This window comes from Homarus americanus, unplaced genomic scaffold (genome assembly GCF_018991925.1).
Source record: "Homarus americanus isolate GMGI-L3 unplaced genomic scaffold, GMGI_Hamer_2.0 scaffold24922, whole genome shotgun sequence".
NCBI lineage: Eukaryota > Metazoa > Arthropoda > Malacostraca > Decapoda > Nephropidae > Homarus > Homarus americanus.
The window spans coordinates 5,219,985-5,237,076 of NW_024722610.1; the positions used below are offsets into that span (position 1 = coordinate 5,219,985).

General features: G+C 35.7%; 1 protein-coding gene across 12 annotated transcripts in view; it reads left to right on the forward strand.

The window, feature by feature from the left end:
- The first annotated feature begins 810 nt into the window (after positions 1-810).
- The window catches only part of LOC121862930 (cathepsin F-like), a 30,368-nt gene continuing 14,086 nt past the window's right edge, over positions 811-17,092 (forward strand). For 2 of the 12 annotated variants that reach the window (XM_042361359.1, XM_042361360.1), the window contains exons 1-14: positions 811-1,009; positions 1,815-1,856; positions 2,381-2,428; positions 3,060-3,104; positions 4,601-4,897; positions 5,441-5,485; positions 7,507-7,542; positions 7,713-7,754; positions 8,106-8,150; positions 8,860-8,901; positions 9,592-9,636; positions 12,465-12,506; positions 14,892-14,924; positions 15,329-15,373. In XM_042361359.1, the coding sequence (XP_042217293.1) occupies positions 935-1,009; positions 1,815-1,856; positions 2,381-2,428; positions 3,060-3,104; positions 4,601-4,897; positions 5,441-5,485; positions 7,507-7,542; positions 7,713-7,754; positions 8,106-8,150; positions 8,860-8,901; positions 9,592-9,636; positions 12,465-12,506; positions 14,892-14,924; positions 15,329-15,373 (882 nt within the window). In that variant the 5' untranslated portion in view covers positions 811-934. The remainder of the gene's footprint in view (positions 1,010-1,814; positions 1,857-2,380; positions 2,429-3,059; positions 3,105-4,600; positions 4,898-5,440; positions 5,486-7,506; positions 7,543-7,712; positions 7,755-8,105; positions 8,151-8,859; positions 8,902-9,591; positions 9,637-12,464; positions 12,507-14,891; positions 14,925-15,328; positions 15,374-17,092) is intronic. The other 10 variants (XM_042361365.1, XM_042361362.1, XM_042361366.1 and 7 more) reach the window with 10 other exon arrangements.

Here is a 17,092-nt window from a genome sequence, read left to right on the forward strand (position 1 = left end):
TTATCTGAAGAAATGAGAACTAAATTACCATTTTAAAATCAATATGATGATTTTAAACCATAAATATTTGGTTATTTGATGGAATAATACCTGAATAAATAAAATATTTGGTGCTTAATTTCGTGGTACTTTATTAACACTGCCAATCTTACTTTTAATGTGTTATTGTTTTGGTTGTAACCCACGCCTTATGTTACAAGGTTTGTGATTGGGTGAACTCAAGGTGTTTGTTGATTGGCTAACTGCTGAGAGGGAACAGTAACATCACCTCTGTACATAATATTATCATTACAGCTTGGCTACCATCACAAAAAAGTATTATTTATGTTACTAATTATTCGATTTGATATTCTCGCTTGAATACTAAGAAAACATTTTTGAGGTCACATCATCACAGATTATGACGTCATGATCAGCTGACTTGCGGCAGTGGTAATAGATAGTGTTGAGAATATACCACGAAGATATTTGTCTTTGTGTAACGTTGACAATTGATAATAATATCCTGACCCAGACTATTCTAACAAAACTGTATATCAAATTGTATTGGTTTGGATAGATTGGGTTTTTTAGTTTGGTGTTTTTTGTCTGCAAATATGATCAAAATAATTTAGCTACCATTATTTCTTTGGTTCTACTTTGAAAGCAGGTGATAAGAATCTTAAATAATCTGATTGACATAAAACATACTATGGTTCTTTTATTATTTGGTTAGGTAAAATTTCACAACTGTAATATCTCTTTGTTCCGAGAAAATAATATTATGAGGGAATTACTGGGTGATGTTCGTGGTGTGGTTTTAACATTGATCATCTACACTGCGGTGCGGTAGTGAGGCGTCTCCAGATCACTGTGGTGGGCGCGGACATTCTTCCCATCTGAAGCAAGTTATTTTATCACTATTTGAAGGAGGATATCCTTCCCAACAAAAAGGATGAAGATCCTTGTGGTATTTAGCGCCACGTTATGGTGCATAACGTCCGCCCAACTGCTGAGGGCAGACAAAATGGTAAGGGTTTGTATTGGTGCTGGAAGACCCTGGAAGAAGGAATTCCAGTGTGATGTATTCCAGATTTTTTATGGCATCTGGCCATTTTCTGTCAAATGCCTCGACAAATTGACTATTATCTGTATTATTTTTGCCTTGTATCTTTAAATAGTGTTAGTGTTGGACCATATTCTATTTATGATGAGTGTATATTGCTAATTCCGTATGAAAATAGTTTCTTGGTACAAATTGTTACTTTTTAACAAATATTAAGAGTAACTGGCAACTCCTGCTACTGTGGTTAATAATATAGATAAGCTCTTCTCTTGCTGTAACTTCATCTGCTGTAATAGAAATAGTGTAGTGTGTAAAGGTTTACCATGTTTTTATCCTATCAGTGAAAAATTGGTAAAATTTTAGTTTAAGTCGTCCCCTTGTATTTAGATATCAAACCCAACCTAACCTAAACCTAACCTAACCTAACCTAAACCTAACCCAACCCAACCTAACCTAAACCTAACCTAGCCACAGGAATCAGGAACTATACCCTAACCAAGACCCCCTCCCCCCCCCTCTCTTGTGGTGGGGGTTAAATTCATAATTCTCCAATGACAGTTACTTACCATGTTCTGTAGTATAGTAAGAGAATAATAGATATATATTCTTATTAACCTTAATCATCATGCTCATGCTCCTTAGGGTGGATGAGCATAAACCTCCTGCCTCCAATAATCACTTAAGTGCTGTGTTTCAGAAGGCTCTGTTCTTCTTATTACAGTTATGATAAAAGTCGTTGCAGGAAATAAGGGTTTAACCTATTTTTCAGAATCTTGGAGTGTACAACCCTGAAACAAAGCATTATGAAAAGGTAGAGTAATGAGTTAACAGTGTAAAGCTTTAACTAGTGTACTGTAGCCTTTAATCTACCATGCTAGCAGTTGGTGTATGTCTGTCTTTAATACAGCAATTGACTTTTAAAATTAATTCTTCTCAATATTTAAGAGAATTACATGAACCAAATTTGATGCAGCCAGTCAATCTGTTGTGTATCATCATATTTGTAAAAGATGCTAAAAGTGGGAGGACCTTAGCACATGGATTACTTGTGTCTTTAAATACAAATACAGTACAGTACTGTACAATAGACCTACAGTGTCCAGTTTTAGTTGTTGAATAATACACTACTGTAGTGTATAGGCAGACTTGTTATTATGGAGCCTTGTGTCTGACATATTTTTGCTTGATGGACATGAACAAAATTATTTTAATAAATACAATGGAGTTGCAATAATTCTTGGGCTAGGTACCAGAAGTGACAGACAGAAAGGATGCCAGTAACAAAAACAACTAGAATTTGTGTTATTACTGTAATATTATTTTTTATCATTGCAGCAGCCTCAGCTAGGACAAGATGGGCATGATCGGCAGCACCATGGCCAGGTGAGCAGCTTTATTCATAACATATTATTTAGTCTTTATTCCTACTCATCATGTCTGAATTTATTTGTGGTTTTCCTAATGAACCAGGCCCAGCTGCTGACCAAACTGACTTCTTCTTCTCACATGTAGGTGATTCAAATTGCTTCTGGTCAGTATGCAAATTCTTGGTTGTCGTGTATGGTACTGTGATATTTTTCAAAATTAGATTTTTTTTAGCTTGTGCAGATACAGTACTTTAAAATGGAGGATATTAGGAAGTGTGGATGGAATGCTCCTAATTTTTCCTTCAGCACTTTCTGTAAATTTCTTGCACTTCATTCCCCAACCATTTCCTCCCTGTCCCGTGGTGTCTGTTTCCTATGATCCACTACTTGCAGACAGTGGGGGAGAATAATTCAGATTGGTAGGCAAAGGAAAAATCTCTTCCACCTGGATTAATTTAGATTAAAGTGTGTACAGAGTATGTCTTCAGGTGTCCTGCACTATCATATATTTTTACAAGATTTAGTTTTGTTAAGTATGTCATATTGGACAAATTTGGGTAAATTACTTCAAAGTCCATAGATATATTGAACATTGTGTGTAGTATAGTAAAAGCTTTTTATTATTAATCTGAATTTTCTATCCACAGCCTCTCCTGGGCCAGGATGGACATGACCAGCAGCAGCATGGCCAGGTGAGCCCCTTGCCTATGTTATAGGTATTTTCTCTATGTTTTATCAATGGGGATACTGAATTTTTTGGTGACTAGTCAAATGAGCTCCAACCCTGATATTTTCCAAGATGGTTTATCACTACAACAACATCATGGACAGGTAAGCACCAGTTTTATCCTGCTGGTGTTTAAACACTTTTCTCTTATTTTCCTTAATCTATAATGGATATCACGCTTGTAAAAAATTATCACTGTTTGTCTAATTTTATCTACCCACAGTTTTTGTTGTAGTGTAATTCCTTAATTTAATCGATTCCTTCTCTTCATAATACTGTGTTACTTAAGCAGTGTAATAATATCTCCGTTAGCTGGAACAATTGGTGCAGAGCACTTCCGGGAATGAGAGATTTCCGAGTAACAAGACGACTCTCAAAGCCGGAAAAATATCCCCCATCCCCGGAATTTTCCGGGTACTGGGGAAATTTTCTCAGAATTTTCCAGAAAATGTGCCCCTTGGAAAATCGTTCCTAAAGCCAAAATTTTCTAGAAAATTACGGCTTTGGTAACGATTTTCTGAGAAAATTTCAATTTCGGCTATTGGAAAGTTCCTGTTAAGAGGGAATCTGATTAACAGAGATATTACTGTACAGTACTAGCAACATTGAGAGTCTTGGCCAGGCATTTATGCACTCTGGGCAAGTTTCACTATGGTGCTCCCTTTCATTTCTCTTAGTTTAATAGCCTCATTTATAATGACCACTGACTAACATATTTCAATATTTTTCAGTGTCTTACCTTAAAAAAAAACTTATTGATTTGGACCAGTTTTAACAAGATAAGAATAAAAAACACAATTTATTTTACTTAAACACCCATGTTCTTTGTGTTCACTTTCTGTTAAACTTTCAAATGCAAATTGTCAAAACAAGCACTGTATGGTGATGTCTAGCCTAGGCTGATAACTGACATATTTAAGAAGTGTTTTATTCTTATTAAATGTATTGTTTTAAGAATATTGATAATTCAACTGGCAATAGTTTATGGTATAAAACATAAAAGTTCTGCATTAAGCTACACAGCCCACAGCTGTCAAAATCAAACCTCACACACCAATGTTCAAAAGGCACTGAGCCAGTGAACATTAGCAAGTCTGGTTCTATTCACAGATAAAATGGTTAAGCCAATAAATTTTGTAATCTGAAAATGGCATAACATAAAAATATAACTACTGTATCATAAGATTGAAAATTATCATCCAAGAAGCAGCTTGCTAAAATTTAATTCACACGTTGAGACATGAAGAAGACCTGTGCCCCTCCCGCCCTACAGTAGCTACAGCACTGAACACTGATATACTGTATGCTCTTCATAACTTTACAGTACAGTATTTTTATAGTTTTGACTTCCTCTTGAAAGAGTAGGGAAAAAATTATTAACCCTTGGTGATTTTTTTTGTTTTTTAGCTAATCTGAAAATTTTCTCCATTTAGAGTATTTTTGTTTGTTTGTCTGTTTTAGCCACGTATCGGAGGAGATGACCATGACTTGCGACCTCACGGACAGCCACTTCTTGGAGGAGATGACCATGACTTGCTACCTCACGGACAGCCACTTCTTGGAGGAGATGACCATGACTTGCGACCTCATGGACAGCCACTTCTTGGAGGAGATGACCATGACTTGCTACCTCATGGACAGCCACTTCTTGGAGGAGATGACCATGACTTGCGACCTCATGGACAGCCACTTCTTGGAGGAGATGACCATGACTTGCAACCTCATGGACAGCCACTGCCTGACATTCATAAAACACAGGTAAGTCTCCGTACATGTACAGTATGCCAGATATAAGCTGCCTGGGTTTTGTCTCTTAGGGTTTAAGTGGCCAGTAGTTAAATTGTCTGAGTAGCTGATTTGTTTGTTTCTCCAATTAATTGAAAAAGTATTTGAAAGTTTATGATGCTTGTGTTCTGTCATTGACAAGTACAGTACCAATCTTCACATTATTTATTTCCTTACAGTAAATGAATCTATTTCTCTGCCTTATGAAGTTAAACATTGCATGTGTACTCTTGTGAACCACTGAATTTTGAATGCATTTTGTTTCTGTATTATTGTTCAGTTTTGATATTTAGGAGAGTTATTTGGAGCTTGGGTGCTGGTTTGTTACAGTGTTTTTCCTCATTATTCAATAAATTTTTATCTTGACTACAGCTGTTATAGCAGCAGGAATATTTAAATTAATGAATTGATAATTCCAAAGTGGGAAAATGCTTGTAAGGGTGAAAAAAAATCTATATATAAATTTAATTAGTTGAATTATACTGTAAGTTGATAAGGCCTTTTTATTCTTTAAAGGATAACCTAGGAGGTGACAGCCATTATAAAAGGGACCACAAGAAGGTATGTCTCTCTCAGTAGACACAAGAAGAAATTAATACATTATCTAATACAGGAGTTTAGGCTACTGCATGTACAGGTCACAAGGTGCTTTATTTTCTTAACCCTATGACCTAATGATATCATGTTGATTTACTTTGAGGCAGATGGTAGGTTTTCTCATAGTACTCGCACAGATGATGTCAAGGGTGTGAGTTTGTACAGGAAGAAAGTGGTGCAAATAATTCACATGGGGAGTATTATGTTAAGGGTTTCTCTCTATACTGTAGCTTTAAGAGTCCATGGTAATCTTTCTATGATTTTATTAGTGCATTTTAAGATTCTCTCATATTTCAACGTCCAGGTAAACACAGACGATGGCATAAACCCCGATGTAAAGAAACATGACGTCATTAAGTCTTGTTTTCATGAATGATCACTTGGTGCACCTCCAGTGTTTTTTATGTTGTTTTCACCTAGATATACTTTAAGCTTGAGAGCACCTCCAGCTTTATCTTAGCTAAACAGTAGTAGATCACGCGCTTGTTAATGATCATTGAACTCTCCGTATTATCCTTTACTCGGGAAGCTAATATGAAGGATTCACTCGGTGTATCCTTCCGTGTGTTATTTGGTGATGCTGGTGATGTATAATGAGACCGGGATAAACCCGAAGGATACTGTGTACAACATCAGGGCTTAGTTGTGGAGGGGAAGTTCTGCAGCCAGATTGGTAAGGCAGCTATAAAATGAATGAGTGTGTGTGTTAAGTTTGGATAAACCGGTAATTTTCTGGAAATAATCCACTGTAGTCATATTTAAAAATGGGCAGATCTTAGTTGATAGTCAGTTAGTCATGAGATGGATCCAGGCAAGTTGGTCTATGTTGTATTCTGCTAATAATGAGTTATATTCATAGACCTGCCTGACAGTTGAAAAGAGACTGGGGATACATGGATATGATGAATTAAATATATCCGTAAGATTGAATGGGACAATGTGTGTTCAGGGTGTCATATTGATTGGATGTTCTGAATGTATTGATCTCATTGAATCTGAATGTATTGATCTCATTGAATCTGAATGTTGTGAATGTCTTTTGGATAATGTGGAGCTAGAATTTGGCTGTGGGTGTCATGAGACAATGTGGAATCAGAGTGGTTATTATATTAGCTTCTGTTTTCAAAATATATCAAAAATACATTTCAAATGAAAGATATTGAATTTATTATTTTTTCTCATAATTTTTTACAAGTACAATTGTGGCTAAAATTCCCCTGACTTTTGCACCATCTGGCAGTTACTTGTGGTTGATGTCTGTGAGTGATTTATAGCTAGTTATTTTTTTGGTCAATATATTATATACTGTGTATTGCCAAAGTAACATGAGGAAACACCCACTGGAATATAAAGAAATATAATTGAATATTTAAATCACAATCTCACTTACCTACATGATATTTAAGGAGATGCCAGACATTTTGGCCATAACTGTACATTCATGCTCATGCCGCCAAAATTAATGGAAAGTGGTCAAATGGGACCCAACCTAACCTATTTGGATTAGGTTCATTAGGACTGGGGTCTAATCCTAATTTTTAGGGGTTAGGTTAGGTTCGGGTCCATCAGGATTGAGCTCTAGTAGGTTTGGGGGGGTCCATTTGACTAGTCAGCAAAATAACTTAAACACTTATCAGATGCAGCAGAAAAGAATGGTACAGTACTATATTGATATTTTGCAGATTATAATTGCATGTTATTAACCTAAGAGTTGCCTTGTAATGTACATTCACCTGTTATGTATAATCCTGTAATGCACCCAAGTTTTACTCTGTTAAGCTAGATATGAGTGAAAGTCCACCAATCAGATTTTGAGCCTTGTTTTGGAAATAGCATTCTTTCTGTAGGATATAATGCATAACTTAGCTAAACCTGACCAAGCCCTAGCCAGGTCCAACAAACCTTGATTGATGGACTTTTGAGCGTACTGTACTGCTAATTTAATTTTTATAACTCATCGTTCAACCTTGCTGCTTTGTTTACAGAAACATGGCAAACATAACAAGCACAAGGGAAGAAAGGTATGTTAAGTATTGTTTATGCCTATTGCCTGATAATGCCTGGAATTTAACTGCATTCCACTGTAATGTCCTTAAAAAACAGCTTTTAATTCTTGATATTTAACACCAGTTTGGATAAGTGTGCACTGTACTTCCCAGTAAAAGTAATAGATGTATTTTCCCTCCCCCAGGTTCTTGGAGGTGATGATCATGATAAAAGGCCACACGCGAAGGTATACAGTTGTATACTATTTTTTATTAAGTACCATACAGTATATTGTTCACATGTATCATAGGGCCTTCAAAGTGTTTTTCTCAGGAGATATTTTGTTGTATTTATGGTCCTGAATAGTACTGCAGTGAAATACCTTTTCAAGAATGATTGGAGTTGTTAGGGGTAAAGATATTGCATTTTATCTGGAACTATAATAGTGACAAATCTTAAGTGCTTAATACTCTACCAGTTGACTGTGAAATCCCTGATTAAATATTACTAATATGTACAGTATGTACTGTATATGTGAATATTAACTATTGATAACATTATTTTCATAAAGAATACCTGCATTGTTTTTTCTCTACAGCATTTGCTCGGTGGTGATGACCATGACCGTCAACCCCATGGCAGGGTGAGTGAGTGTGACTGTTTAGTTCAAGGATTGGTTACATGATAAATTCAGTACCATAAGCTGTATGTTATAGGCTGTTTTTAACCTGATGGTGTTTTCTACCTATAGGAAAATTATATAACTAGAATTTTACCCATTTAAGTGTCCTATTTATTCAATTAATTTTGTCAGTAAATTATTTGAAAATTTTTCTCAACTATTCGAAGTTAAATTTTTTGGATGTTGCCATGGTGGTTAGTGTGTATGTGTTAATATGATCATTGTAGTTCTTTTCTCAAATTACACTGGTAACATACCGTGCATAGTGAGACAGACCTCATGTGCAAACTCTTTGAAGCCAGTGCTGTACTGTAGATATTAGCAAGAGTGGAAGTTACATTTGTACTGTAATATAGGATATTTGAAGGGATCAAAATTACCCATTTATCAGAATTAAACAGATTTAATTAGTTTATTTGCCACTTGAAATCAGGCCTATTATAGCCTCATGCTTTGCATCTTAGTGGACATTTTTTCTTGTTTGGAGAGCAGCTCATATTGATATAATTATTTGTTATGAAACTTCATCACATGGAAAATTTCCAAGCATAAATTGAAGTCTGTATTAAAGGTGAAGAGCCACAGCTGAAGGTCAAAAGACAAATATGACAACAGATACGTTATATTCCATTAATCATGTTCTATTGATGATGATTGCATATACCCCCAGCCTGTGCTTGGAGGTGATGACCACGACCATCAGTCACATCGGGTGAGCATAAATTACTATACTGTACATGATCTGTTCTACTGGAGGTACTCTTTTAACTCATCTCCAAGAAAATAAAACATTTATAATATTATGTTATGAGGTCAAATTAATTTTTGGTTTTAGGGAATTACAGTCGACTACTGTTTTATTGACCACAGTAGAGATAACCCTCATGGTAACTCAGTGCCAAAGTGTATGGTGTTCATATGTCAGAGATTCAGAGTGTTTTACTTTACAAGGTACAATACAGTATTTCATAGTGAACAGAATGCCCTTCCCAGAAATGTTGGGGGTCAGGAGGGGGACTAAGATATTGCTTGTAAACTGGAATAAATGGATAGTTTTGGTGGTAAAAGTACCTGTTCCTGGTACCTCTTGAATTTAAACCCCTGATACAGTATATAACTTTCCCCTATGTACTAATCAGCCAAAAGTGCCTTGATGTGCAAGATAAATAGCGGTATTTATCTGATACCTTTTATAGCATCTATCCTTTACCAATTACATAATTTAGTAAAAAAATTTCCATGTATTAACTGTAATGTAGCTGTTGATATGACCAAATTGAATTTTTTATTTGTAATATATTTTTACTTATTTGTTAAGAATAATGAATGAGAATTATATAAATGTTTTGTCCACACTTTTGTTAGACAGAAAAGTAAAAATTTTGCTCATGTGTCTCCCTAGCGTGTGCTTGGTGGTGATGACCATGACCATCAGCCTCATGATAGGGTGAGTGTTCTGTAATGTGTACTGTGTTCATTCTCAGCATCGTGACAGGATGAGTGTTAGTGTATATACGGTATGTTCAATCACAGCATCATGTTAGTATAAAACTGTTCAATCACAGCATCATGTTAGTGTAAAACTGTTCATTTAAAGCATCATGTTAGTGTTTGTGTATACAGTATTCCCTCTATATACTGTAGAGTGCTCCTCAGATTCCAGTATTGCTTCTCTATACCAATGAAATTACTATATACCGAACCCTCTACTAAACCCCTCCTCAAATATGATAGTACAGTACAGTCTTAATAAAATAGTAATAATAATGACTTGACTTTACCATCTTACGTAAGGGAAATCTTGTTTTTAATTTCACTGTGTTGTGTCCTTCATGCACGGAGAAGCTTTTATTTTTCAAGTGCTGGTATTTAGACCAAGGAATTTTTATTTTTGCATAACCACTTTATTTGATACTTTCAGCTTGAGAATAGCTTGGGCTTTCATACAAAGTAATTATATATATATATATATATATATATATATATATATATATATATATATATATATATATATATATATATATATATATATATATATATATATATATATATATATATATATATATATATATCAAAAAATAAAAATATATTCCAAAATGTCTTTGCCCACTTTCTAGATCAAAAGTTTTCTCTGGCAAAAACTGTGTGCTGTAGACCACTAGATGTGGAAAATTACGAGGTTTCCAATGGTGCAATCAGATTTCTGTTGTGACTAATACTTTTGCTGTACTGTAAATTATGACAAACTGAGCGAAAAGCGTAAATAATTTGCTTTCTTCTATTTTTTTTGTACACATGCTATGAGTACCATTATCAAATTGTTTTGTAATGTGTGGTAAGAGCTGTCACTAGACAGTTTAGATCTATTTATTGTTTGTAGCCATACTCTTGTAGTTACTACTGGAGAATGTATGTCATTTGGTGATTTAACTGCTTGCATTTATACCTTTATCCAACAGCCTTCTCATTTATTGTTATAGTAGGAAGCTAGAGAGTAATATTAAAAGACAGGGGAAGGGGTGTTGGGGGCACAAGGGTAGCAGGTAATAGAATTTTTGTTAGTTGGTAATTGTCATTTTTTCTAGATAATTATTTAAACTTTTAAATGATAAAACCCATTCACCTTATTTTTAGATGAGTGAAACAATAGACAACTCAGCTTTAAAGAATGACATCAGTTTAACCTTTGGCAGCTTAAAAATGAGAAGGCTGGCATTGTACTGTAGTGGTCAATTTTCATTCTTCTGACTAGTGTGTTTTGTAATACTATACCACTTATTGAAGTCCTCAAAAATGGTCCCATTTTTAAGTAAAAAGCTTTTTGTATGTACTTGTATCCAATTTTATCATGTATTTTGAAATATATAGGGTAATTGATTGACCTAAATCCCTCAAAAGTTGTTATGATAAATTCATACCATAATTGGAGATGTAAGAATGTATCCATCTGTCTTATATACGAGGTCTGTCCAAAAAGAAACCGAACTTTTTAAATAGCGCGCAGAGTACTCGCGGCGGGAGCACTGTGTAGCGGTGACCTTGACCTTTAGTCTAACACTAGCCGCATCACGCCACATCAATTAGTCATCGAGCTACACGTGCTAGAGTGAACGTGTGTTTAGTGCACTTGGCGATTTGTTGCAAGTTGAACAATGAAGGATCTTGAAGAGCAACGTGTTTGCGTGAAATTCTGTTTCAAATTGGGAAAACTTTTAAGGAGACTTTTCAAATGTTGCAACAGGCTTATGGGGAGGATTCTTTGAGCCGTACGCAATGTCACGTGTGGTACCAGCGTTTCAAAAGGGGAAGAACATTCACCGAAGACGATCCCAAATCTGGACGTCAGAGCTGCTCAAATGTGGAGGTGATGTTGATCGTCTTCTTTGATTGGAAGGGCGTCGTTCATCATGAGTTTGTTCCTCGTGGTCAGACAGTCAAAATAGAGTTTTACTTGAAGGTCCTGAAGCGTTTGAGGGCGGCAGTGCGAAGTAAGAGGCCCGAGTCGTGGACAAACAATACCTGGATGCTGCACCATGACAATGCACCTGCTCACGCGTCGCTCCTTATCCTTGACTTTTTGGCGAAACACGAAACGACTATCGTCCCCCAGCCGACCAACTCTCCGGATTTGGCCTCTGCGGACTTTGTTTTTGTTCCCAAAGTTGAAATCCACCCTGAAAGGTTGCCAATTTCAAACGATAAAGAGATAGTTGAAAATTCGCTACGAGACCTGCGCACCAGCCCTCAAAACGCGTTCCAGGACGCTTTCCAGAACTGGAAAAAAACGTTGGGAGCGGTGTATCAACAGTGGAGGGGAGTACTTTGAAGGAGACAAGTCTGATTAAGTTGTAAGTAAAGCAAAAAATTTGTTTTTTAAAAATTCGGTTTCCTTTTGGACAGACCTCATAGTGTACACTTTATTGTGAATTAATTATTAAAATTACTGTACAACAAAATTGCTGAGAATGCCACATGTAAATGAGTCCTCGAGTCCTCTTGTACAGTACCCATATTATAGGTACAGTACCGGTAAGAGAAATAACATTGGGGGGGGGAGGGGGGGGTAATAATCTTTGAGAAGTCAGGTCTTGATTCATTTGATTATTAGTGATAACATTCTTTGGTAATGAACTAACAATAATTGTATCTATGTATTTAGAGACTCTTGACCTAGCCTAACACACTTAAACCTTACCTTATTTAACCTTACAGTATGTAACATAATGAAACCATCCCCTAGTTTTGAATTTACACTGAATTTATTTATGTATTTAGAGACTGCTTGATGATGATGGTTATGACAAATGGGAACAGAGGGTGAGTTTTAATGAAAGTATTCAATCAGTATTTAATTTTTTTGGTGTGTGTTTCTCCTCATGCATGATCTTCAAAGTTTTAATGTGCAAACTCCACGCCTTATTAGTTATTGTTTCTTTGGGTATACGCGTATGCTTCATATAATTTTGTCGAGTGCTTCTTTATTCATCTTGGCTGAGGGTCATTTAATTTTTTATATCACACAATTAAATAACATGTCACAGTGTAAGAATTCACAATATTGTACTGTACTGTAGTTTGAAGTACGTACTGTACAAGAAAATGTTTTCCCACACTGTATATTGCATTTTCACTGGTTTTTCAGTTGTTCTAATGATATCCAGAAGGTATTGATATCATTCTGGAGGTACAGTAGTTCTCAGGAATGGACCAGGGTCTGAGGGCTAAGTTCTTTCACTTCATACAGTATCAGTGACAAGCTTAGGCAAGTAATAGTAGGTAATACTGATGGACTTGAAAACCCAGAATATATACAGTGGGGTATGCTATAACGAACGGATCCTACTACGAATATTCCTATAACGAACGGTTTTACCTGTAAAATTGAGAATGCTATAACGAACGCAACTCCTACAACGAACGCGGATGAATACCGGACTATTTCGCCTGGCGCATGAATATTGTTGTACCGCGACCCACAACAAGAGCGTCAGGCGCCATCTTTGTCTCATTGTGTAGCCAGTGCACCACTGTTATTGTTGAAATTTCGTCTTTTGATGTGGAAATTCGCGTTATTTGTATAACTATTTTGTTATACAAGTATACAATTGTAACAATGAGTCGTCCAAAGCGAGTGAGAAAGCTAATAACCCTTGAAACTAAGAAAGAAATTATAAAGAAACGTGAGAATGGAAGAAGCATTGCGAAACTTAGTGATGAATATGGGATGGCTAAATCGACTATATGTACGATTTTGAAGAATAAAGAGGAGTTAAAAACTGTGCAAGTGGCTAAGGGAATCTTTAGACTTAGCAAAGCAAGGTGTAATGTGATTGAAGAGATGGAAAATTTACTCTTAGTGTGGATAAAGGAGAAAGAAATGGCAGGTGGTAACATTAGTGAAGCTATAATTTGTGAGAAGGCTAAACAATTGTTTGAGGACCTTAAAGCCAAGACTCCCAGTGGAAGTGATAGTGATGTGCCAGTGTTTAGGGGTACCTGCATGCTGAATAACACTAAGGTAAGATAAAGTACCGTATTTTTTACATTTTCCACAGAATTTTTTCAGTGTTAAGCGGTTGTATTTGGGGGCCTGGAACGGATTAATCCTATAACGAACGAGGTTCTGGAACCAATTACGTTCGTTATAGCATACCCCACTGTAATGGTAATTCATTTTCAAATTTTTATTACAACTGAACAAAAACCTGAGGACGTTGTGAAGTGACAGAAGTTCTGTTTACAAACTAATCTACTGTAGGTAAGGTTGGTCGCTTCTTAGTTAATTTTATTAGAGGTTTCAGTACTGATGGATACTTGATACTTGCCTAAACTTATTACTGATGCTGACTGAAATGCAAAATCTTAGCAAAAGAAAATCTAAGAACACAATAGCTGTGGGCAACTGTACTTGTAAAATCTTCAGTCATTTTTCCAAGTAATGATATTTCCTGATTTCACTTTCCATTTTACACTTTTTACATTGTATTGTTTCCAAGTCTTTCATTATGGCAAAATGTTTGTGGTAAAACTATCACATTAACAATCATATGTGGAGCTCAGCAGCTCCTACACCCAAGTTAGTCTAAACATGTTTCTTCTTTGATAAAACATAATGTACTTGAATAATATTCCCTGATACTAAATGTAACTTTTTTCCAATATTCCATTTTTTTTGCACTGCGACTGGTGGTAAAATAAAACATTGGCTAAAATTATGAAATGCTTTTTAAATATTGTTTACTGTATAATACTGTATATGGTTCAGATTGCACTTGTAATATGGGTCAGGCTCCTCACTTGGTCATGACATTTTTAAACCTTCATTTAGTGATTATTTAAGGAAATGTTTATAAATACATTCTTTAAGATATTTTTTAGGGCCAAGTCTATTGCATGATTGATTGGAGTATTATTGATGTAATAAAACAGTGTAATTACTTGAGGATTATTGTTCTTCACTTGCTAAATAATAATAATAATGGCCTTTTACTTTGCTTGACTGATAATACATGCAATGATCAAGGGTATGGAGATTCTTACTTGACGTTTTACACAATTTTGTAAGGTTGTATTTCAAGAATGATAAATGCTGTGTGAGTTGTCCCATCACTATAGGGAATTGGGTTCTTGTTAGTCGCTACTGTATTTAATTTATGATTTCACAATTAATTTGAATTTTCTTTGCTCCTGGTCTCTCCTCAGGAAATGGCATCTGATAAGAAGGTACACAAGAAGGTAAGAATTGATTTTTATTTTTATTTTTCAATGTATAGAAGTAACTAGAAATACTGTACTAAAACTAAAGATTTAAACTGGGAGTGGATACAGCTCTTTCATCCTGTGTTAAAGATTTATTGTTTGGTCTTTGGGCTCCTAGTTTTACGGGTTGGGGAAATGAAGGCTTAGTAGTAATGTTTATAGGAACCATTTTGTTTACACTGTAACTCAGGAACTCGCTGGACATGTTGATGAACAGTTGTTTGTGTTGTTGATGACACATTTACACTCCTTGTTATTATACTCCTATCCCGTGGAAAAAGCTGTACTTGTACGGTTTTTCTGAATTAATTTTTTATTTGGATTTGTTAGATTGCATTGTGTATTAAAACTAAAAAGGTATTCCTTCATATCTTTTGCAGCGTACGTTCGGCCAGGGAATCCACGACCACAAGAAGCACGGCAAGGTAGGCATCTCTCTATTTTAGTCTTGGGCTAGTTATTTATTCTTGTGTGTGTGTGTGGTTGTGGTTATCAGCATATACCTAGATCACACGCACCTACAGTGATTTACTTGCATATATATATATATATATATATATATATATATATATATATATATATACACACACACACAGTAGTACCCTGATTTACATGATTTACGGATTTACGCGGTCAATTAGGTCAATTGAACCCACAGGGTACCGCAGAAAGTGAAAACCTCGTAAAGTGAACAACAGAACATATGGGATTAATTCCAATAGAGACTGGCTCGACCCCCAAACTCCACTTTTTCCGACACAATACCTATGTTGTAGTAAAAATAACATCTAAATTTTATGATGGTATGCTCTCACAATTAATATTTAAGAGAAATACAGTTGCCAGGTTAATGTCCATTCAAATAATGGAATCAAATCCCCCCCCCCCCTCTTCCCAGCTCACTAGCTCCTACCTCTCTGAGAAATGTTTGGGTGAAACACTAGATTTTAACGTTTAGTGATAAATAATACCTCAGACTAAAGTTAGGATAATATAATTGACATTTTTGGATTCCTTGCAGGTCAGGGAATATTTTGAATGTAAACTTCATATATTTTGCACAAAAGATAAAATATTTGCTTTGTGTAAACCAAATTATTACATTAGATCTAAAATTTGTATGTCTAATGTAAAATCCATGATGTTTATATTCAAAATGATCATCATATTGTAAGAATTCCAGCAATGTAAATTATATTCTGGCAGGGTAATTTGTATGAATTTTATGAGCTAAATAAAAAAAAAATTATACTTCACCGCGTATATGAGTAGATGCACCGCGGAAAGTGAAAGTCTGGTTCTGGTTCTGGCATGGTACCGTGTAAATGAGAAATCACGGAAAGTGAAACCATGTAAAGCGGGGTAATACTGTGTATATATATATATATATATATATATATACAGGTAGTTCTGCTATAACGCGATAATTGTGTTCTTGTAAAATATCGTGTTATAGAAAATCGCGTAATAGAAATAACAGGGCTTATGGAGAAAATAGGGTTAGGTGCAGATTACTCGAAATCGAAAAAATTTAGTAGTTAGCCTAACACAGTCTAAATAAAAGTTACATTCATATCTAATAATGAAATCATACAGTAAATGTAACACTTTACTTGATGGGGGAGAAGGGTGATTTTGAGGTTGATAAAATCGAGCTTCTCTTCAAGTGTTATATCCTTTCTTTTACGATCATCACCGGGAATTCTATCACCAGAACGCTTCTTGTTGATATTCTTCTTTACTCTATTCACAGTTAATACAGTACCACAAAATTGGAGAAATAGTAAGCAAAAATCGCGTTATAGCAAACAAGCGTTCGCGTTATACAAATACCGTTCCTAATTCACAAATCGCGTTAGAGCAAATTCGCGTTATCAAAACACGCGTTATAGCAGAACTCACTGTACAGTATTACCCCGCCTAACGCGGTTTCACTTAGCGCGTTTTACCGTATACGCAGTGCCTTGCCAGAGCTGAACTTTCACTTAACACGGATTTTTTCATCATATACGCGGTGAGTGTCCGGCTCGAGACGCTATTTTTAGATTTGCGCCACCCGCCCGCCTGCCTGTCTGCGCTCATCTCCTCTCCCTCCTCCTCCCTCCGCTTGGGCAAGCGGCGCGGTAAGGTTGCGCAGTGTGTGT